General features: G+C 54.0%; 2 protein-coding genes across 3 annotated transcripts in view; one reads left to right on the top strand and one right to left on the bottom strand.

Annotated features, from left to right (window-relative positions):
• The window catches only part of DRC7 (dynein regulatory complex subunit 7), a 25,507-nt gene extending 17,802 nt beyond the window's left edge, over positions 1-7,705 (top strand). Inside the window, exons 12-17 of the mRNA XM_044433917.1 lie at positions 873-1,092; positions 1,757-1,863; positions 2,784-2,894; positions 4,138-4,332; positions 5,422-5,561; positions 7,612-7,705. Of these exons, the coding sequence (XP_044289852.1) occupies positions 873-1,092; positions 1,757-1,863; positions 2,784-2,894; positions 4,138-4,332; positions 5,422-5,561; positions 7,612-7,705 (867 nt within the window). The remainder of the gene's footprint in view (positions 1-872; positions 1,093-1,756; positions 1,864-2,783; positions 2,895-4,137; positions 4,333-5,421; positions 5,562-7,611) is intronic.
• Positions 4,497-22,550, bottom strand: LOC123025490 (carcinoembryonic antigen-related cell adhesion molecule 1-like). Of its 2 annotated transcripts, XM_044434251.1 has the most exons (8): positions 22,365-22,550; positions 20,483-20,815; positions 19,387-19,704; positions 18,239-18,517; positions 15,820-15,957; positions 11,687-11,721; positions 5,503-8,851; positions 4,497-5,196 (listed from the first exon to the last, which is right to left on the bottom strand). In XM_044434251.1, the coding sequence occupies exons 1-7, from the start codon at positions 22,426-22,428 to the stop codon at positions 8,729-8,731; spliced, it is 1,290 nt and encodes a 429-aa protein (XP_044290186.1). In that variant the 5' UTR covers positions 22,429-22,550; the 3' UTR covers positions 4,497-5,196; positions 5,503-8,728. The 2 variants fall into 2 exon arrangements, with proteins under 2 accessions (XP_044290186.1, XP_044290187.1); XM_044434252.1 differs by lacking the exons at positions 4,497-5,196; positions 18,239-18,517 and having other exon boundaries at positions 5,525-8,851.

Genomic DNA, 22,550 nt, shown 5'->3' with positions numbered 1-22,550 from the left:
TTTGGAAGTGGGCAGGAGACAACAGGATGGCATTCAATGTGGATAAGTGCAAGGTCTTGCACTTGGGGTGTAGGAATGGGTGTCATAAGTACAGGTTAGGTGACAAGTGGCTGGAGAGCAGCACTTGTGAAAGGGACCTCGTGGTGCTGGTTGACTGCAGGCTGAACATGAGCCAGCTGTGTGATGCGGTGGCCAAGAGGGCGAACGCCACCCTTGGTTGCATAGCCAGAAGTGTGGCTTCTAGATCGAGAGAGGTGTTACTACCACTCTATACGACTCTGGTGCGCCCGCAACTGGAGTATTGTGCTCAGTTTTGGGCTCCTCATTACAGAAAGGATATAGCCAGGTTGGAGTCAGTGCAGCGTAGGGCCACAAGGTTGGTGGCCGGTTTGCGGGGGATGCCATATGAGTCAAGACTGAGGGAACTGGGTCTCTTCAGCCTGGAGAAGAGGAGACTCAGAGGGGATCTGTTAGCGACATACAGGTACGTGAGGGGATGTCACATGGAAATGGGTAGAGACCTGTTCTCCCCTGCAGAGGAAGGCAGGACGCGCTCCGACAGAGCAAAGCTCAGGGAACCAAGGTTCCATTTAGATGCCAGGAAGCACTTCCTGACAGTCAGGACCCCAAGGGTGTGGAATGGGCTTCCACGGGAGGTGGTTGAGGCCCCATCGGTGAGGGTGTTCAGGGATAGGCTGGCCATGCACATGGTGGGCATGTCGTGAGCGGAGCCGGCTGGAGCCAGGGGTCAGACTAGATGGCCCGGAAGACCCCTTCTGACTCGCTCTGTTTCTATGTTTCACATGGCCAGGAGTTTGATTCTGGTGTGGTTTTGTCTCTTCTTCCTCCAATCACTCCTCACACTTCTCCAGAAAATTACCGAACGGTTTCACCGGAACCCAAGCAAGCCAGCAGATGAGGATGTGGCAGAACGCATCTTTCTGGTGGTGGAGGAGAAGATTCTCTTGACCTATCACTGCAAAGAGAACTACATCACCCCGTCCCGGAGGGAGTTCAACAAACGAGCAGATGTGGACAGCAAAGGGAATAAGATCATTATGACCCACGACATGTGCATCAGCTACCAGGTCGGTCCCCATAGGTGCACCGAAGCCAGAAAGCAGAGTGATCTCACCCACACTGACAGGAGAATTATCCTTCCGTTCTTTTCTTTGGCCATTTTGGTGCTGTCACTTTTAACTTTACAAATGTACCAAATGTCACAAAAATGAAGGTCAAATGCTTGGTCAAGATCTCTTCTTGCTGATACCAGAGTGTAGGACATGGAATAATCAAGTCAAGCTGCAACAACCCAGATTCGGGCTGGACATCAGGAAAAGCTTCCTCACGGTCAGAGCAACACGACAGAGGGACCAGCTGCCTGGAGAGGCTGGGGGCTCTCCCACACCAGAGACATTCAGAAAGAAACTGGACAGCCCTCTGAGTGGGGTGGTGTGACTTGGTGTCCTGCAAGCAGGGGGTTGGAAGTGATGGACTTCTTGACCCCTTCCAAAGCTACTTTTCTATGATTCTATGAAATGCAAAAAAGGCTATTTACACTGGGATTATAAATAGCAATATAAGTTCATGTTTCATGATAAAATTCATTCAGATTTCCATTTGGGGCCTCCCCACCAAACCCACCCCTCCTTGCAGATGAACATGGGTACAGAACGGAAAGGACTTCTAAGTAAACACCAGACATGCCCCAAAATTGTCTAATCTGTCTGTTTCCCCCTTGTTTGTTTTCAGGCAGGATGCACTGAGAAAGAAAAGAAGTTGTTCCATCTCTATGAAATGATGCATCGCCTAATCGAAGAGGAGAAATGCTCACGACACCAAGTGTGGGAGTCAGAAATGGAGGTACAGTGGAGGGAAGGAAAATCTCAGCAGAGAACACGTCTGATTTTGTAGCTCTGGAAGGTTTAGTCCACAGACAAAGGTTCACAGATCAGAGAATGACTGAAGACCCAGGGTGTTGTTGTTGTTGTTGTTTTGCAAAGATTGGATCCCTGGAGAACCAGCCCAATCAAAAGAGGTGATACTGAGCTAAACGAACCAATGGTGTGGCTTGGTATAAGGCACCTTCATGAATGCTCTGTAGGAATGTTAAAATGGTGCTAGGAAATGGAGGGTGAGATTATAAGAAAATACCACCGTGCACGTGGCACAACATTTACCGTAATAAATTGGAATTGTATCACCTCTGAAATGCAACCGGTCAAATTTGCAATTATGATGGTTATAAGCAGGAAAACGTTCCATGAAAGGAGGGACAGGCGGCAACTAGGATTCCCCCCGAAACGCCCATCACATTTCCCTCCCTCAAAGCATTGGCCTGGTAATCCCTGCCAGTTGCCCATCAGCGACCCGCAGAGAGAGAGAAACAGGGAGTCCAGTGCAGCATCACAGCGTACTTGCCACCCTTGTCTTTGTGGCTGGGTTGTTATATTTATTACAATCCCTCTGTTCCCGGAGGTCGGGATTTTATGGAACAAGTACAAGCACACCTGAATATTTGCTTTGGAATGGTGCATAGATCCCAATGGTGCATTTGCTTTGAAATGGTGGACACACGGTCCTGTAAAGCTTTTTAGTTTTATGGCCCAAGAGGCTCGCAAGCCACGTGAACCCCGCATGTGCTGCGTTCTCCCCGCCCTCACGCCTGGCGTTCAATTTTTGTTTTAATCGCAGGCATGGTTATGGAAGACAGTCAGTAGCATGTACTGAGGCCTGGATGCTTGCTGGGTGAATTTATTTCTACCATTCCTGCTCCATCAAAGGTCCTGGAGATCCTGCGGATTCGAGAGGAGGAGGAGGCAGCCAGCAAGCTGATGGTCTGCATTTACGACACGGAGAGGAATGAAAAGAGCAAGGAACAGCGCGAGGCGATGGTAGGCGAGGGGCATTTTGAATCTGCAGCGCTCCACTCCACTTCGGAGCATCCCTACGTTGCAGGCTCAGCTTCATGGCCATCTCCACCTCTTAGGGACGCCCCAACATGGTCAGGGAAGGAGGCCAGACGGGGGTTCTAAAGTGGGGAATGTCCAGCATCTCACCAAACTCTGCTTCCCAGGACTCTTGGGGAGGGAGCGACCTCAAGAGCCAGGCATGGTGGTGGCAAGAGTGGGCACTCCCGCACTCAGCCCTACGCAGCTATGACACTCACTGGCCAGACTGGGGGCCAGCCGCTGGCCATCAGTTGAACCTCCCTCGCAGGGCTGTTGTTGTGAGGCTAAACATGATGAGGAGCTATGTTGTGAGCTATCTTGGGTTCCTTGCAAGAGGGGAAAAAAAAGTTAGGTATGAATGCAATGTAGAATAGGCAATAAACAGGAGAAACCGGAACAACCGTGGTGGTGAAACTGCTTTTGGTCTCCACTCCAGTGAAGGTGGACCACTGATAGGGCCTGTCATTAGTTCACGTGGATCAGGAAGGCCCAGGGGGTAGGTCCGAGTTTCGGCCCCTGCCCTCCTCAGTTAGGACTGAGAAGGCCCATCCGACATCTGGGTGAGTCACTGCAGATAGTCCGAAGCAGAGATGTCCAGCCACACTTCAGCAGTGGTGGGGTGGAAGGCAACAGGTGTGGGGGCAAGGGGGCCAAAAAGCCGGCATGCTCAGCCCTTCGAGCCAGCACCTGAGGACGTTCAGGCCTTCTGAAGAGGGAAACATGGATCGCAGGTGGTAAAAGGTAGCTTCCTACTTTGTCCCCATAGAGGCAGAACTGAGAGAGGATTTTTCAGTTCGCTCTCCCTAAAACAAGGTGCTGTGGTGTGGTGGGGAGACGGCCGGCCTGGGGCCGGGGAGGTCCAGACTCCAGTCCCACTTGGCCATGAAGCTGCCTGGCGACCTTGGGCCGTCCTGGCCGCGCAGCCTGACCTGACTCTCAGGGTGGTGGTTGTGGGGATAAATGGCGCCGTGCAGTCTGCTCTGGGTTCCTCACAAGAGGGAAGATGCAATGTCACAATAATACCGAGAGCATCAAACTTCCCGTGAAGCCTGCATAGCCACCGAGTTTGATGCTTTGCCTTTGGTGGCCCATCCTCTCGTCGTGGGTGGACTGAGCTCCTCCCCGGGCTTCAAGGGTGGGCGCGGTGAGCTGCCCAGGGGCTGACCCGGTCCCTCGTTCTCCCCAGGAGCGCCTGCAGCAAGAAGAGCGGCAGCGGCAAGTGGAGCAGGACCTGGACTACCTGGCCCCGTTCCTGATCCAGATGGGTGGAGTGGAGAAGATGTCCAAGTGGCTGGCCTTGCGCCTCAAGGAGGACTGCCTGAGCGACTTCAAGCACCGCCTGGTGGACAAGGCCAACCTCATCCAGGCGCGCTTTGAGAAGGTGCTCAGCCACAGCATAGCGCTTTCCCCAGCCTGGCGCCCTGGGAAAGGGGCGCAGGCATTTTATAACACAAAAACACACAACATTTTCCCAACAGCACACTTGTAGTCCAAATCATTGGGGCCGGGGCGGGGACACCAAGTTGGAGAAGTCTTTATTAGGCAAAACTGAACTCAGTGATCTGTCAAAATTCATACCACTCCAGATTTGACAATGGAGTTTATGGACAAAAATATGGACAAAAACCAGCTATTTCAGGGAAATAGCTTCCAGAAAGGCTGTACATTAGAAACAGCTGTTGCAACAAATGGGTATATTTAGTAGAAATGCACACAAAAACAGATTTGCAAGAGGGCATTGCAAAAAAGCATCCTCCAAGTTCAGAATGAACATGTGGTCACTTATCAGAGTGCAAGCCTTGCCCAGTTTGGGCCACACATTTGCTTTGGGTGCAGCTGGCTTCTCTCCCTCCGAACGGGCTTCTTGGTGTCTGGCAGATGTGGCTCCTTGTTCAGGCGGAACCTGAACATCAGCGAGGAGGTCCTTGAGGCTCCACAGGTAGTGCAGGGAACTTTTCCCATGTCCAAAAGCCAGAAGAATGTCTTGGAGGCCTTCCTCCTACTTTCGGCTTGATAGAAAAAGCACCAGGGATGCTGGCTGTGAAGCTGCCTTCCCAGGCTCTCAGGAGCTACGGCTGGCCTTCCCAGTGACCTACTGAAATAGTTTTGTTCCGAGGGGGTGGGAGGGAACCAGGGTGCATCCCCAAAGGCTGTGCAGTAGCGGCAGGGGAGAAAAGGCCTGCTGCCATAAAATCCATGGGAACAGGTCGTCTCATTCTCGGCCTGGAGGAAGGCATTCTATAGGCTACAGGGGATAGAAGCACAGAAACGGAGCGAGTCAGAAGGGGCCTCCTGGGCCACCTAGTCTGACCCGCGGCTTTTTGTTAATGCTGCATCCATCATCTTTGACACAGGTTCTTTTGTGGCTCCTTAAGTATCCTTGGACCCAGAGTAGGGTGCCTTGGCTAGACCAGTTCCCCCCAGTGTCCCCATCTCCCAACGCGTTCCCTGCCTCTCCCTCCTTGCTCAGGAAACCCAAGAGCTGCAGAAGAAGCAGCAATGGTACCAGCAGAACCAGCTCAACATGACCTTGGAGGATGAGGACGCCTACTTGAACTACTGCTCTGACGCGATGTTCCGAATCCACATCTTGGAGCTCCGCCTTAGCAGGTATGCAAATGCAGCTCTCGCCCTCCGGCACTGGGGGCCGCGGGCTCATGTGCAGCAGTTCCCGGGAACAGGGGTGCGGTGCTGTGGCATTCTTCCTTCGCTTGTGGGATCCCGTGCTGGAATGCTGGACTGATCCGGCAGGGCTATTCTTATCTTCTGAGTTTAACACGGCAAGGAATTCTGGAGGTTTGGGCCAGTCAGCAAGCTGCCTGACCTTGCCAACGCCAGCAGTCCAGCTGGTGCAATCCAGTGCAAGTTTAGACTCGACCCTTGTAGGCCCCCTCTCCAGGCTCAGCTCACAAGCAATTGTGCTGTTAATGATGCGTAGTCAGTAACACGGACACCCATCCATAGATTCTTATAGCTGAAAGGGGCCTTGAAAATAATTTTGGACCCAACAGTGGATCTTGGGGTGAATTGCAAAACATTAGCAAGACTTTCGAAATCCTGGCTGCTCAATGATTGCCAGAACCAAAGGGTGGTTCCCCCAGCTGCCCACTCAGCCTAAAATAGGTTGCTAATATGAAGAACGGTTACAGGGAAAAGGTGGGTGGTTTGTGCACGAGAGGGCCGCACACCCCTGTCCTGCCCAGACAGAAAATCCCCGGGCTCCAGAAGCACCCCTTCCTTACCTCCTTCCTTCCTTCCTTCCTTCCTTCCTTCCTTCCTTCCTTCCTTCCTTCCTTCCTTCCTTCCTTCCTTCCAAGTGGGGAGCTCTTCCGGCCCGCCCGTCACCCCCGGCGCTGCGTTGCTGTGCTGCTAGCAAAATAAAATCCAAAGCAAGAAGACCGGGCCAGCCTGGACACCTAACCGCCCTTGAACTGGCCCAGCACCAGCTCCAGGCAGGGTCCACAGTGCAAGATGCAGGACGGTATCCCAGACCAACAGCCGTTCGGTCTCTGCCCCAGCGCCGCCCCGGCGTTGAAGCTCCGTGGCCACGTGGGGGCTGGCGCATGGATCTCCCAAGCCCCGTTCGGCCTCTGCCCCAGCACCGTCGCCATTCTCAGCTGTGGCGCAGTGGGGGCAGCAGGGATGCTGGCATCCTCGCCCACCCTCCCCAGAAATCCCGGGCTTCTCTGCACTTCTGGGCTGCAGCGAAACGAAATCCCCGCAATGAGAGGCCCGTCCCGCGGTTGTGATGTGGTGTTCTGCGGTGCTTTGCCCACAAGCTTTGCCTGCCACTCGTGCGGGGGGAAGCGGCTGGGGGGGGGTTGGTGGATCTGGGTCAGTGCCACTGCCTGGGCTGTGGGACTGCCACGGGAAGCCCTTGCAGTGCAGAACTGCCCCCCACACCCCTGCTTCGGGGCAGCTGTGCTGAGGAACCCCTCGCCTCTAAACGGCTTCACGGCGGTGCTGGGGTGTGCCCGTCCTTTTTTTAGCAAGCTGAGCTGTACGGCTGAGCCTCAATTGTTTCAGTTGCTACATCTTTGGTGCAACGTCTATGACTGGGATTTTACCTGGTGTTTTATTGTCCTTATTAACTGCCGTGTGCCACCCGGAGAGCGGTGGCTGTCCCTAGCAATAGTAACAACGAGATCTCCCCAGAAGTTTAGCCAAAATCTGCTCCCTGCCATTCCCATCCATTGGTTCTGCACCCGTGGAACAATGCAGGAACGGCCTGCTCCCTCCACTGGGCAAGACTGCCCGCTCTCGCATCTCCCTGGGCTGGCCTCTGGTTTGTGAAGGCCCCTGCCAAGGGCCCTCAGCAGCCCCTCCCTCCAAGAGCCTGCCTCCTCCCCAGCTGTGCCCATACCTCATCCTTCCTTTCCTCGTCGCTCCCAACTTTTCCTGGAAAGGCCGAGTGCTGGGGGGCCATGCCAAGCCCTGCCCGCCCCTCCTGCGCCGCCATTGTCCGCTTGGCCCCCTTGAGGCAGGGCCAATGGGGAAGGGCGGAGAAGCACACGCCTGGGGCTCTTGTGGCGCCCCGGCCAGCTGCCTGGTCCCGCCCCCACGTGGCCGCTCCTCTCTCCCAACTCGGCACAAGCAAGGTGGACCTGCTCTTCACAGGATGTGGTTTCCCTTCTTTCTTGGTCTTGTTCCCCCTCCCCAGGCACAAGGAAAAAGCGCCGCTGAAGTACTTGGCACTGGAGGAGAAACTCTGCAAGGATCCCCGCTTGGCTGAATTCCTCAGATGCTACTTTTGAGTTATTCCGAGAGTCGCGCCTCGGCGTGAATGGGGGCGCCCTGGTGGAGCCGTTCGAGGGGAAGCGCTGTTTTTATTAGCCTTGCTGCTTCCTTGCAGGGGAAGCAGGGGGCTGCATGCACGTGAACACCAGGATCAAAAGACAAATTTAGCCCCCAAGTCAGCTGCAGGACTACATTTATATTTCTATGTCTCTATTTCATCAGGCGCATGTCACAGAAATGCAACCGCAGACCGGTCTCTTACGCATCCATGCCCGCGACATGGAACTGGCCCCTTGTGGCTCTTTCACTGGATGGCTTCGCTCCCAGTAAATGTTTTCCCTGGCACCTTTCCCGTGTTAATGCAAACGCATCAGTCGGCACCACAGATGGGTAGAACACGGACTGGTTTAAGATCTTGTCTATTTCCAATCCTTCCTCCTCACCAGCGGAGCTTCAGAGATGTTCAGTGCGATCGGGGAAGGAGTGGTGCCAGTCAGAGCATCTCCTGCAAGGGATGAGCAGGGCTGGTTCCACGGAGGGGAAATCCCTCCACAAATATTCTGGACAGGAGGGACTGTGCTCTGTCCAGTGGCTGGGGAAACATAGAAGCAGAGCGAGTCAGGAGGGGCCTCCCGGCCATCTAGTCTGAGACGAGCGATGCAGGGCCAGCTTCTGGATTCAGGGAATCCTGGGAAGATGCTCTTCTCAGAAAGTCTCTCTCCCATGGAATTACGGGTACAGGGTTGCCCCTTTGAGTGCCAGTGTGAAAACCGGGATCCTAGGAGTCAGGCATTAGTTGACAGGGCTGGGCCACCCGGGGAAAAGAGTCAGGGAAGGGAAGAAAGTTGCGGTCCTTCCATTGCTAGAGAGCAGGTGACTGGGCACCGAAGGATGCCAGAAAAAACAAGTTACGGTTTCGGGAGGAGCGGGTCTCAGGAGCTGCTGAGGGGAGCTTGTCTTTCGCCCCTTCTCACCGCTCTGCTTCACTTTCTCCAGCGGGACCAGCTGCCCCGGGGCTGGATCTGGCCAACTTTGCTGCTTCAGTGCCTCGGACCTTTTTTCACTTCTGCATACACCACTTCGCTTTCTGGCTGTACTTCCCGTTTGTTGAAGCGCAGGTGGGCATAGGTCACGTCACTCTCTTTGGTGGTTAAGGGAGGATGCTGAAGATGAGAAAGCAACCCAGAAAGGTTTTAGTCTAGCTCTGGTTTGATGCACACGGGGTCTGCAGAGCAAATGGTGGCCGGGGGGGGGGGGGGGGGGGAACAGGACGAAACTGCACAAAGCATTGCGAGAGTTTGAGCCCCTCCAGGCAGGAATCGGGGTCCCTGTCCCTGCTCCATGCAACGGACAAGGCACTAGTCCTTATGGGGAGAAAGACGTGGAATAGCATAAAACAGCTTGCTTCCCCTTCCTACCGCATTCTATTCTGCAAACACACATACCCTTCAGTGTTCTAGAGAAGCAGAATAATTAGTTGCAACACAACCAGTGCACCACCGTTTCACTCCTGCTAGCCTGGGTGTGTGATCACAAACAGGATTTGGGTCCAAACAGGGCCACTGCAGAATGAAGGGGTAGCAGAATTCCCAGGAGATCTCCGAGGTTTGCAGACATTTTGAAAAGCTCTTAGAGAGCCAGTGTGGTGTAGTGGTTTAAAGTTAATGACTGAGACTCGGGATGCCGGGGTTCTAGTCCCCATTCAGGCATGGAGCGCACTGAGGAAATTTGGGCCCAGCACAGCTGCCAAACCTAACCTACCTCGCAGGGTTGTTGTGAGGATAAGATTGGGAGGAGGAGGAGAATGATGCGAGCTACCGTGAGTTGCTTGAAAGGTAAAAGGAGGGGTGTAAATAGAATAAATTAATTAAAATACTTTGAAAAAGAAAACAACCAAAGGAGCAACACCCCTCCTCCAAAAGAATCAAAGGAAAAGTTGGTCCTTTAGGACCAAGCATGCTCAATGGCTGAAGAACTCGGACCAGGACTTGGAAAAGATCGAGGAGCGCCGGAGCCAGGGCTGTGCCAGCTGATGGGCTGCAGCCTCACGTGCATTTCCCCCATCTCTGGAAAAGCTTCGCAGTGACTAATTTAGGGAAAAAAAACATATTGTGGGTTTCAGGAAACGAAAAGAAATGTGAAGTCGAATAAAGGGAATCTGGTGTCATTAAAAAAAGTAAAAGAGAAAAAGTGGACCAGTCCTTGAAGTCGGGTGGCTGAGGCCCGGCTGATGACGAAATTGGCGCGCTTGATTTTGCCCAGTGAGAGTTGGAGAAGGCCATCGTGCCTGAAGCCCCGACAGAGGCAGCACCTCACGAGGAGGTCTTGCGCTTGGGACCCTGTATCCAAAAGCCAACCCCGCAACCTGGCTTGGGGGTGGCTGAGCAGACAGCTGCACCTCCTCCGGACTCCCTGCCCATTGAGCAAACACCGAGCCCACATCCAAGCAAGGGAGCCCCGAGGGAAAAGACCCCGCGAGTTCTACTCAGGAGACGTCAGAGCAGGCTGTCCCTCCTCCCACTGATGCTGAACTTCCTGAATATGACCCAGGAGACACAGGGGGCGTGATAGACTTTTCCTGAGCAACTGATCGCAGAATTCTTAGAAGATACGAGCAAAGGCAGAGCTTGTTATGCCAGAGGGAAGAAAGGCGTGACCAGGAGGGCTAGTTCCACGTGGGAGGATTAACATCTGCATTCCAAAGACCTCAACAGAAGAGCTTATCTGTAGAGTTGTAAATCTGGTAGACAAGCAACAATAACGGACTTTAGTTTTATTGCTCATGAACATGTGGGTTGTTCACATGTTGAGCAGCATCTCAACCAAGGCGGAGCTTTCTCTCTCTGTGAGGAAATAAAATGCCTGCAGACCCCACTCCTGCGACACCCGTCTGGGCTGCTCTCGTCTCTGCAGGGAGGCAGCAGCTCAAGGGACAAATGTGGTGCCTTGGCGACTGCCACATTTGGCGATGGGAAGTGTCCGTAGGCTGGAGGGTGCCCCTGCCTGCGCTCCTGGTCTTAGCCTAAGTGAAGCTGTGCATTCTGCAGCTGCGCAGGCTGGGTTGGGGGGGGGGCAGGCATTAAACCTGCCGCTAGTTAAACTTGGCCCATGTCTAAACCCCTTCTGGATATCTCACCCAAAACTCACCAGTCAGGTGGTGAAATTATAGCATCAGCTCCTCCCCACCCACTTTCTCAATTATTTTTTCATTCTCTCCTGTTCTGGTTTTTAACTTGTGACCAGTTCTGAATTCTGGAGGGGTGGGAGGGTTGCCATAATGATGGGCTGAGCCGCTCCCCCCCCCCTGCAAAAATAAGAGGGTTGTGATTTGCAGGAAATCTGCATGTGCTGATTTTGTATGTGCAGGGTTAGAGACATCATGATTTAAATAGAAATGCATGTCATCTAAGAACAGGTGGTATGTAATGTTAGTCCTGTGTAGAGTAGACCCCTTGGAATGAAACAGACTTTTTTTAAAAAAAAGCTTTTCTAACCCATCCACCACTAGCATCTGCGGTTGGCTCACATGTAGTCATAAAGGACTAGGTCCATTCATAATGGGACTACACTAAGAAGAACATTCCAGACATCCATAGTGTGGGAAATTGAGAGCAGGTAACCTGTATGTTTCCCTCTACCTTGTGTCCAGGTTCTACTCTTGCATCTTGTTATGGTTTATTATCATTAAATCAGACTTGGAAAGGATGGTTATGCAAACTGAAATGAAGGACTGTTCTGTGTAAAAGAGGGCATGTGGCCACCTTAGCCACCATGAAGCCTTGATAAAGATGAAGCGTTTTGCCAGCCCCAGTGCACAGGGGTCTTGGCAGCAGATGTGGCTGCAGCTAGTGAGGCCCAGACCAGGTCTCCCTGCACAGTAGAAGCCCCAGAGCAGATGAAGCAGGACCCGTGAGAGCCTTAGACAACCTGGGAAGCTGCTCCACCCCATGCAGAACTTCCTTACATGCTGTTCGTGATGCAGCCATCGTCCCTCTTACCTTCTGGAGTTCATTTTCTGTGCCTGCAGGAGTTTCTAGAGGGAGAGGAAACAAACAGTAATGAGCAGCTGCTGTGCTTGAGTCTCCCTCTTTGAGGCACACCTGAATGGGGCGAGGAGGACTGAGGGCTCCAGAGAAGCCGAGAACGATCTCTCCAATAGTGATGGGGGAGAAGGCACTTCTGGTGGGCACCTACTGAGCAACAACAGTAGCTGAAGGCAACGCTGGTGGAGGGCTTTTCAGACAACTGCAGTGACACTCACGCTGACTCTGGGTCCTTCTGCACGGAAGGTGGCCATGGCAACCCACTTTTGCCTTTTCTTACCTTGAAAACCCCATGATGGAACAATCCAAAATGAAACAAGAGACAGTGCTAGAAGATGAGTCTCCTGGCTCAGAGGGCACTCCACTGGCTACTGGCCAAGAGCCAAGGACAAGAATGAATAGAGTTGTCACTGATGCTGCAATTAGATCAAAGCTGAAAGGAAGGCCGATGCACGGAGGTAAAAGGAGAGACTGATGCTTCACAGCACATGCAATGGAGATGTGGAACATGAGAAGTGTGAGTCAAGGCAACCTGGAAACCATCGAGTGAGGAACAGAACAGCTAATCACGGCAGTGCGTAAAGTGGAGTGGGAGGGGGCATTTTCAGCAGACAAGCACAAAGTGCTTTACTCCGGAAATGAGAACGGAGAAGAAACGGAGAGGCTGCAATACCCGGGCAAGATGCAGTGCAGGCGGGAAGGGACTGTTGTGCAAAGCCTGACCAAATCGGATCAATTAGAATTTGTGGAAAACCCATCAACATAACCATCGTGGGAACACAAGAAGAGCCATGAGGGATAAGCCAAAGGTAACAGAAATAGTGTTAGGATCCTGAATGCAACTTTTCAGCAGCCGTCACTTAGAGACCAAACTACAGGCAGTCCCTAAGTCACAAAAAAGTTCCATTCCTGAGATTACAGAAATTCGTCTTTAAGTTGAATTAGTATGTAGGTCGGATCACATCTAGTCAGCTCTCCACATTTGTGGGGGTTGGGGGTGCAGAATCCTTGTGAAAGTAGAAAAGCCACCGATATCTCTACCCCACACCCAAGCTCACCAGTGCCTCCTCTGCAGCAAGGAAATGCTGAGAGATTTCCCTTTCTGGATGAGCAGGGCAGGAAGGCCTGCTCTGGGGGCCTCCCTGTCTCCCCTTTCGCTTCCTGCCTCTCTATGGTGGTACTTTGAAGGCCCGCCCTCTCTCCTTTTTCACTTCCTCCCTCTCTACAGTAATGACAATATTCTACAGTAATTTTAAAGAATTAATTGGTTTTATGGCAGTTCATTCATAAGTACAAGTTGTTCGTAATGCAGACATTTGTTACCTGGGAACTGCCTGTATTACAATGACCAGTGCAGAGGAATAGAAGAGAACAAAAAAAGAGGAAAAATAAGAGGAGACCCAAGATATCAAAGGAAAATTCAAACCTAGGTTAGGAATGCTGAAAGACAAATGGGAGGCATATTATCTGACTGGGAAAAAATAAAGAGAAGGTGGAAAAAATATGCCGAAGAACTACACGAAAGAGATGAATGACACGAGGAAGAAACTGTAAAATTAGGAAATGTAGTGAAAGCCACCCTGGAAGCAATTGGAAAGAAGAAAGCATCTGGAGTAGAGAGGGTACCGATAGAACCATTTCAAGCTGCAGAGACTGAATCAGTACAAAACCTAACGGGAATATGCCAACAAATGTGGAAAATAAAACCATGGCCCACAGACTGGAAACATTCGATCGGCTTTCCAAGAAAGGAGATGCAAAAGAGCATAGCAATCATAGGATCTTTGCACTAACTTCGACTGCAAGTAAAGTGATGTTCATGGTGTTGCAGCAAGAAAACTTCCCTGTACAGAGTGAGAAATGTCTGATGTTCAAGCTGGGAAAAGGAAGAGGCATTCCATGTCATAAATATATGTTGGCTACTGGAACATCTTAAAGAATCTCAGAAAAAGGTGAGCCTATGCTTTGCTATAGCAAAACCTTTGATGGTGTGGATCACAAGAAACTGTGGATGGTCCTGAAAAAAATTGGGGCGGCAGGGGAGGGGTGACTCCACAATTGACCGTCCTGGTGGGTAACCTGCATTGTGAACTAGTGTTTGAGCAGAATGGTTTCCCATGGGCAAAGGTGTCAGACAACAGTGCATTTTATCTTGCTATCTGTTCAATTTGTGTGCAGAACATACCCTAAAGAATGCTGGATTAGGACCTGTGGAAGGAGTGAAAATAGGTGGAGAGATATCAGTAATTTAAGAATTGTAGATGGTACCCCATTGCTGGCGAAAGACGCAATGAACTGAAACAACTCCTGAGGAAAGTGAAACAGGAAGTGCCAAGTAGGACTCCAGTAGAACATTAAGAAAACCAAACTGATGACTGCAGAAGAATTATGCAACTTACCTATTAACAATGAAGAAGTGAAAGCTGGGAAAGATTTTGCATACCTCAGCTCAGTCATCCATTCACAGGGAGACAGCAGCCAAGAAATTCAAAGATAACTGAGACTGGGAAGGGCAGCAATGAAGAAACTAGAAAAGATAATCCAGTGGAAGGTAGTTTCACTGGAGACCAAGGTCAAGAGCACCGAGAGTATTTTATTCCCGATTCCTCTGCATGGATGTGAAAGCTGGGCAGTGGAGAAAGCTGGCAAGAAGAAGATGGATGAGTCTGAAACATGGGCGCTGGCAGAGAGCTTTGCTGGAGGTTCATCCTGGACCGAGGGAAAGAAGAACAAGTGGGTCCCACATCAAAGCAAGCCAGAAGGTTTGCTGGACGCTAAAAGGACGCAACTGACTTGGTCAGTCTTTGGTGCATCCTGAGAAGGTCAGGCTCACTTGGAGAAGACCATCCTGCTAGGGAGGCTGAAGGCAGAGGAAGGTGGCGGGGATCAAAGAGGCTCCATCAAGGGGCTCCATCAAGGAAGCCACAGCCTTGGGTTTGCGAGAGCTGAGCAGGGCGGGCAAGAACAGGAGGTTTTGGAGAGCTCTCATTTCTGTTGTTGTTGTTGTTAGTCACGAAGTCGTGTCCAACCCATCGCGACCCCATGGACAACATTTCGAGGGTCATCATAAGTTGGAGACAGCCTGACTGCACATACAGCAGCAATTCTTTGGTGGGTATTAATGAATTTAATTGTTCAGTCACACAGATGGGGATGCCCTGAACCCCTCAACCTCCCTAACTGATCAGTGTGGCGTAGGGGTTGGACTCTTGGACCGGGACTCAAGAAACCAGAGTCCTTGTCACTCAGCCATGAAGCTGGAGCACTTTGGGCCAGTCACAGACTCGCAGCCTAACCTACCTCAAAGAGAGGAAGAAGGCCAAGAAAGCCCCTGCGGTCGCCGCAAGAGGGCAAGGTGGGGAATCTAGCCACAGTGCCTTGGTGTGGAACTCCGTGCATGGCACGGCAGTTGCATCCCCACAGCCGCTGGGAATAGCCCTGCTCTGGGGCCACTCCAGCCTCCCCTGATTGGGTGGCCTCTCGATTTGCTGGACTGCAACTCCCATGATTCCTAGCCCACACAGCCAATGTGGGTGGGCCCAGAGCAGGGAGCAGACTCGGACTGCCATGGGAGGGGCAGAAAGCAGCACCCAGGAACTGGGCAAGGTCCTTTTCACCCTGTTGCCTCCCAGTTCAGCCTTGGAGGCAGGCCGCCCAGGTCCACCAGTTGCCGGGGAATTTGGGCAGGAGTGGCCACAGCACTCCTTGTAGGATCCATGGCAGAAAGGATCGGCGAGACCATGGCGAATATGGATTCAGTCCTATTCATTGCGGTGGTCCACTACGTGACCTGGCAGAGTGGATTGCCACCGTGTGACTGGGGGAACCCTGGTCTGACTATGCAAGGCTGTTCCGGTGTGCTTATGGGAAGGAGCGGATTGCAATGCCCATGGGGAAGGGCACTCCGATTGGTGGGCGCAGATGCAGCACAGGTCCTTGGCAGACATCTGGCCATGCCTACCCTTGGTTGTAATGGCACTTTCACTTCCAAGGAGGGGGCCTTGGGTGCCAAAACAGCCAAGCTGGCTTGGGAAAAAGAGTGGCCCCGGGCAGACCCTGCTGCTTTCAGGCGTAGGCAAGTACGTCACCTTTTGCTTTCTTCTTGCATCTCCACACTAAGATGCTGAGCAGCAACAGGAGAAAGAGGATTGCCGCGCCGATTCCTGCGCCGATTGCCACTCCAACTCCACCACCGTGTCTGTTGGTGACTGGCTCGTTCTTTCGTTCTTGTTAGCAAACAAAAGAAAATGAAGAAGGTCATTTTCTCCAATAGAGCAAGGCTGGCCAGGGGCAAGAAAGGCAGAGTTTGGGGCTGCAACTGAGCAGCTGGGCCGTGTCCACGACATATTGCCACCCTTAGCAAGAAAAGAAGAGTATTGCAACTTTGACCAAATCAAATTACAGTCTGTGTGGCCCTCGGGCTGGAAAGAAGCAGTGGCTCTGAGGAGAACTGAATGCGGTTTAAGTGAAGCAATGGCTTCCCTTCTGATGTCCTTCTGTCCCACTTTTCCCTTGACCAAGCAGGTTTTGCAGGCTTTTGTGAGATTATAAAATCCTGCCACAACTGTTTAGCAAGGCTGGAAGTGGGAGGACTGCTTTGTGTGTGTGTGTGTTTGTGCATTTATATGCTGCTGCCTGCTCCAATGGAGGCCCTGGGTGACTTACACTATTTGCGCCATCCTGGAGGTCACGCCTCACCATCGGCTCTCCCCAGTGGGAGGTTATTCCTCTGGGAGCTCCGTCAAACCGAAAGCAGAACTTACAGCATGCAAAGAACTGCTGCTCCCGCACAGCACTGCGGGGGTCGCGGGGGAGGGAAGGGAAGGGAAGGGGGGGCAGCCGGAGCCTCCAAGCAGTGGCCTGAAACCACCCCGGGGGTTTTGCGCTCTCCTTTTTCAGACCCAGACCAGCTTGGCAGGCTGATCGCCAGAGTGGGAAAGGGTCCTTTTGGGGGGTTTTCCAGTTCAGTTACGTTCCCCAAACTGGGAAGGGAAGTGGGAGGACTGAGCAGGGAAAGGGGGGGCGAGGAGGAAGGTCCCTTTGGAAAGGAGGCTGGTCGCAAGGTCTGTGGGATCTCCGAGAAGTCTGCCTCGGCGTCTCCCGCTCCACCGCATGTCCTGCTACACACGAGGCCGGGGAGAGAACTCATTTCAATCAACTTTTGAGATAAATTTCCCAAAATGTGCCCATTTCTCCGTATTCAGAAGAGAAAGATCTTGGGATGCAAAGCCTTTGCATGGAGGAAAAACCAAACTGGGCAGACAGAAATGCAGAAAAAGAGTGAGTCAGAAGGGGTCTACTGGGCCATCTAGTCTGACCCCCCTGGCTCCAGCCAGCTCCACTCATGACATGCCTACCATGTGCAAGTCCTTAAACACCTTCACTGTTGGAGCTTCAATGACCTCCCGTGGAATGAAGCCCATTCCACACCCTCGGGGTCCTAACTGTCAGGAAGGACTTCCTGGCATCCAAATTGAACCTCGGTTCCCTGAACTTTGCTCCACTGGAATGCATCCTGCCCTCCTCTGCAGGAGAAAACAGGTCACAACCCACCTCTGCATGGCACCCCCTCATGTACCTCTATGTTGCTAACAGGCCCCCTCTGAGTTGGCTTTTAATCCCATGGACTAATTAGCTGGACAGGGCTGCAAAGCCTCAGCCTTGGCCAAACCCAACCCATCAGGGTCGCAGCCCGGCCCCTTCTGCTCCCCGGGCTGGGTGCTTGCTCTTGAATGCCTGGCTTTGCACCCACGCCATGTCCAGCCAGGCCTGCCACTGCTTTTTCCCAGGCACGCTTTGCATCCTTCACAGCTCCACGCGGGGAGGCGCAAGATGGCACATTCCGTCCGTCCCGGGGGCAGCTGCTCAGTGGTTGTGAGTAGCCTCGGCTATCGGCTGGTATAAAAGAGGCGTAAATAGGTACGCAAATGGACTGGCCCAAGAGCGTTGGCTGTTGGGCCGTATGGATGTGAGCGGATGCATAAAAGTGCGTTGAATTTGGCCAGTGCAGAGGGGTGAACATTTCGTTTCACTTTGAGAATTCCTCAAAATCTGCAATTTTCCTCATACTCGGGAGGCAAAGACTCAATCATTTTTAGACTGGATACAGGAGAAAATGGAGAGGGTGGAGCTGGCTGAGATGAGCTCTGGTCCCTGCGCTAGGCATCCCCGGGGAGACGCGGGTGGGGGCACGGACAGGAGAAGCACCCCTGTCCCTGTGGTGCCGGGCCCAGTCCCGGAGGCCCGGCATGCCTCCCTTCCTGCAGCAGGATGGCCACTCCAGGGCACGCCCCCCTCTTCCGCCAAGCCAAGGAAAATGCGGGGCAGTGGCCGATTCAGCGGGTTGTGGGCACAAGGCGGGGCTGCCAAAATGCCCCCCCCGGCCCGGAACTCTCTCGAGCTTGGCAGGGCCATGCGCTCCCGCAGGGCCACCGCATCTGCCTGGCCGCTGCCTCAGTGCCGCATTTCCCGGGAGAGGCAGCAAGGACAGCGAAGGGAGCGCCTTACCAAGCACGGTCACCCGGGTCCTATTTCCTTGGCCGCGATTTGCAAAGTTGCACCAATAGAATCCGGCATCTCTCATTCTGACGTTCCTCAGGCTGAAGGTCACCTGGCCACTCCCGGGGAGGCATTCTCCCGTGCCCACCGCAGTCCCGTCTTTGTACCACGTGACGCTGTGCTGGCACCTGGGATAGCTGGCTCCCACCACGCGGCAGCTCAGCGTGAGGTTGTCCCCTTCTCTGCCTTGGATGGAGGCAGGGCTTTGCTGCACGGACAGCTTCGCGGCTGGGGAGGGACACGGAGGCCGTCAGCACGCTCGGTGCACATGCGCCGCCCAGGCGGCGGGGGCCACGATGCTCTGCGGCCGAACTGCAGGAGCGCCCCGAGCCGGGCCGGGCCGGGGGGGCTGCTGCGCACGCTGGCTGCTCTGCCGCCGCACCAGTGCGTGCCCCTCGGCCCCGGGGAGGGCTCCTGGTCGGCTGCCCCGTGCCCCTGAGGGTCGGGAGCAGCCCATCGGAGCGCCCCATTACTTACAGTTTATTTATTGGTTTATTTAAAGTTTTTATACGCCATCCCATTATTAGAAAGTCACTGGGCGGCTTACAAAGAATAGAAACCAAAAACAAACCACCACAACACTGCATCCAATAAATAGCGATAAAAACAAGAATAAAACCAGTTAATGATTAAAATATCAGGAAAATAAAAAGGTCTTTGCCTGACGCCAAAAAGAATAAAGTGGCGGTGGCAGGCGAACATCCCTGGGGAGCGTGGTCCAAAGTCGGGGTGCCACCACCGAAAAGGCCCTTCTCTGAGTAGCTGCCCTCCTGACCTCCTTCAAGGGGGGCTCCCAGAACAGGGCCTCCGCCTCAGGTCTCAGGGGCCGGGCAGGCACATGGGGATGGAGGCGACCCTTCGGCTTAGCCAAGCAAGCACTGGCTGATGGGACTATTGATCTTTTCAGAGGGGAGGGGAGTGGGGAACTGGACTCCACCTGCTCTCTGTCCGCTGGTGAAGGACAGAGAGACAAAGAAACTGTAGTCAGCCATCGCAACGCCAGTAGAATCGCCTGGTGTGGATCCAGCATGTGGAGAACCTTCTGGAACCTCTCTGCTCACCTCAGAATAAGCAGCTAGAAGATTTCCTGCACTCACCTTTGATGACAACATGAGATCTAGGCCCAGATCCGGACCGGTTTCTTGCGCTGTTCTCCACTTCGCATTTGTAGGACCCTGAATCATCCACACGAGCATCCAGCAGCGTGAGGGAAGCCAAGCCCTTCTCCAGATCCTGGCTCAGGACTCGTGAGCCCTCCTGGTTGGTCAGCTCTCCACCAGCGCCATCTCTGCTCCATTTCACGAACATCGTGCTGGTGTTGCCGACCGTCCTGAAGCGACACTCCATGGTGACGTTGGTCCCTTCCTCTTTTTCGACGTGTTCCGGAGTCTGGCTCACCTCAAAATCTGTGATTTCTACAGGGAAAGAGGGCACCATCAGCAGTGCCTCTGAGCATCGCTCCCTCATCCTGGCCAGGAGCAGAGAAAGAGGCCAGGTCCCTTCGGAACATCATGTTCCTCACTTCTAAGGCAAGGCTGCGCTGTGTTTGCTCTTCGCTAGGGAAAGAAGTACTGAACCCTCAGCCGGATGGGCTGCAGAGCTTCTGACCTGGGGCCCAAATCCAGCCCATCAGGGCTCCCACTCTGTCCTTCGTATGTCCCCCGGCTGGTCACACCTTGCCCCGTGTCCCCCTGCCTTTCTCAGCCACGCTTTGGGGTCTGCCCAGCTCCTCTGCACTTCCCCGTTGCAAAACCTCGCAACGGAGGTCCACTCTGACCCCGCGGGCACCACCCTCCGCAGCATCTGACCAAGGTGCTCTTGCGCAGCTTTGCAGCCACGACTTAATGGCAGCGTGTTAATGAAAGCCGTGGAAATCGCCGGAAGGGGCCATTAATGGAGAAGACACGCATCGAAAGGCTGCGTAGGAGCAAGTCCCAGCAACCAGTGGGACTCCCTTCTAAGAAAACCTGTGCAGCATGGCACTGTGAATGCACAGTTGCATTTTGCATACACCTCATGTGTAGGAAGGGTGTGTGTGTGTGCGCGCACATCTCCACAAACCTCTCTCCGGCAACTGGGCAGCCCAAATCCCCCCGAAGTCTACCGGTCGGTTACAGACAATCACCAGTGTGCCGGATTCACGGTTCCCTCATTAAAAACAAATCAAAAACTGGGAAGAAACGGAAAGATTACCGCTAATAATGACTTGTGTCCCATTACTGGAAACCTGGGTCCGGTTGGTTGAGCCGAAAGAACACAAGTACTTTCCAGAATCGACCAGCTCGGCTGCCGTGATGGTGAGAGTACTGGAAATGTTTGCTTCATTCACAATGAAACAAATTTTGCTTGAGTTCTCTAACTGCATTTGTGTGTGACTCATCTTACGCCAGGCAATGAACCACAGCTCTTCCGTGCTGACTCCCTCGACCCGGCACTCCATACTCAGGGTTGAGCCTTCCTCCACATTCAAAAAGGGAGGCGTCTGGATCACGGAAATGGGTGGAGGAGAAGCCTTCCCTGCAGACCCTGCAAGACAAGTTGGAATGGCATCACGAGGTGAACGATTAAACAGACAGAGACACAACGTTTGTGAGGAAAGACGACCAGCTTCCCTGTGCGGGGAAGTAGAGAAATGCAAAAGAAAGGTCAGATCCGGACGCTGATAAACCAGGAAAACCAGTTCTCCCTTTCCCCGCTCTGGGAACCACAGGGCCAGGGCCAGAGCTGCCCTGCCGGGGTCCCCGCTCGGCCCCAAGGGGCAGCCCCACTGGCCTGCCCTGCGCCAGGCTGCCCCTCTGGCAACCCTCCTTGGGTGGGTCTGCTTGGCCTTTCCCCTGCGCTGGAGCTTGGCTAGGCTTCCTGGCGGGGAGCGGGAGGGGGCACAGGTTCAATGAAAGGGACACATTGGCCTCCCCAGGCCTGCTCTTCCGCACTGGGTACCAAGGGGGCACCCGAGGACAGGCAGATGGTACTTGTGATCACTTTGTCCCTGTTTGGGGGGACTGGGGCTTCTCAAGGGAGCCCCTTCGGCTTGGGGAGCTCGCATGCCGCTTTCATCAACTCTCGGGCCTCTTTGCAGCCGTCCTAAGCTGGGTTTCCCTACTGCGATTTTCGGGAACCAGGAGATCTCCAACAGTCCGGGAGAAACAGGGCCCTCCTGACTCTTCCAGCTTCCTCTTGGGGAGGACCCGCCAAGCAGTTAGCTGCCTCGGCGACATTTGCTCCGTGCGACCCGGCAGGACCACGCTGGGCTTCCCGAGGACTCTTCGGACAGGCTCCAGAGAGTGGGCTTTTGCAGCACCAAGCCCTGGTCCCGACGGCCGAATTGCCACTTCCTTCCCCGCCGGGTCCTGAGCCCCACTCTGGTTTGGCGCAGGGCCGCTTCCCCCCAGTCTGGCACGGACGGGAAGCCCAGTCTGTGCTCGGCTGCTGCACAGCTGGAAGGCGGACATGGCCCAGTGCTGCCCGTCCTCTCCCTGGGCGCTTCGTTCTTCTTTGCTAAGTTCCTCTTCCTCCATTTGCATGCCAATTCCCAGCACCGGGCGGCCCCAGCCATGACCCCCCGCCTGGCAGGGGCAGCGAAAAGCTCCCCCCCACACCCAGAAAGGACTGAAACGCCCCCGAGCCAGCTGTCCTCCTCGGATAGTCTTGGGCAGTCTTCTCCAACCCTGTGCCCTCCAGATGCTTTGGACTACAGTCCCCAGCATCCCCAGCACCGGCTGTGCTAGCCGGTGTCAAGGGCAGCTGATGTCTGGGCTGGGGAAGGCTGGCTGAGGCACTTCTTTCCTGAACCACCGAAGAGGTTTCCTGGCGGCCTTCCCGGCTGGAGCCCTCCCGAGTGAGGCGCAGCCCCAAAAGGCGCAGAGGGGACACCGGGGTGGCCAAAACCGCAGGTAAGGCAGAGGCACAGAGCCCGAGAAACGGCAGGCGCCAGCACAGCCCTGAAAATGCAGCGGCAGCGCTCCACGGCACACGGGGCCGAAGGAGGCTGCCTTGTCTCCGCCGGGCCCCCCAGCTCAGGCACGGAGCAGGAGTCAGCGGGGCAGGAGGAAAGGTCCGTGGAAAGGAAGCTCACCTGCGCGCAGCAGCAGGAGGAGAGCGAGGGAGGGCAGGAAGCACGCGGCCGGCCGGAGCCGCATGTTGTGTCTTTTCTCCCCGCTGCTGATGCCACGGGGCCGGACCTCACGAGCCGTGGCTGCAGAAGGGCGTGCTCAGCCAGATCCGGGCTGCTGGCCTTCCAGCATGTGGAACCAGCGGGAAC

The sequence above is a fragment of the Varanus komodoensis genome, unplaced genomic scaffold, assembly GCF_004798865.1.
Source record: "Varanus komodoensis strain SLA01 unplaced genomic scaffold, ASM479886v1 scaffold27, whole genome shotgun sequence".
Classification (NCBI taxonomy): Eukaryota; Metazoa; Chordata; class Lepidosauria; order Squamata; family Varanidae; genus Varanus; species Varanus komodoensis.
This window is presented reverse-complemented; position numbering and strand designations above follow the sequence as displayed.

Excerpts from the sequence above, each read along its gene's own strand:
- LOC123025490 (XM_044434251.1), bottom strand. The coding sequence starts at position 22,428 with ATGCGGCTCCGGCCGGCCGCGTGCTTCCTGCCCTCCCTCGCTCTCCTC. Across the intron at positions 19,705-20,482 it reads GACACAAGTCATTATTAGCG|AAATCACAGATTTTGAGGTG; the intron begins GTAATCTTTCCG and ends CTTTCCCTGTAG. Across the intron at positions 15,958-18,238 it reads GACCCGGGTGACCGTGCTTG|AACGAAAGAACGAGCCAGTC; the intron begins GTAAGGCGCTCC and ends TTTGCTAACAAG.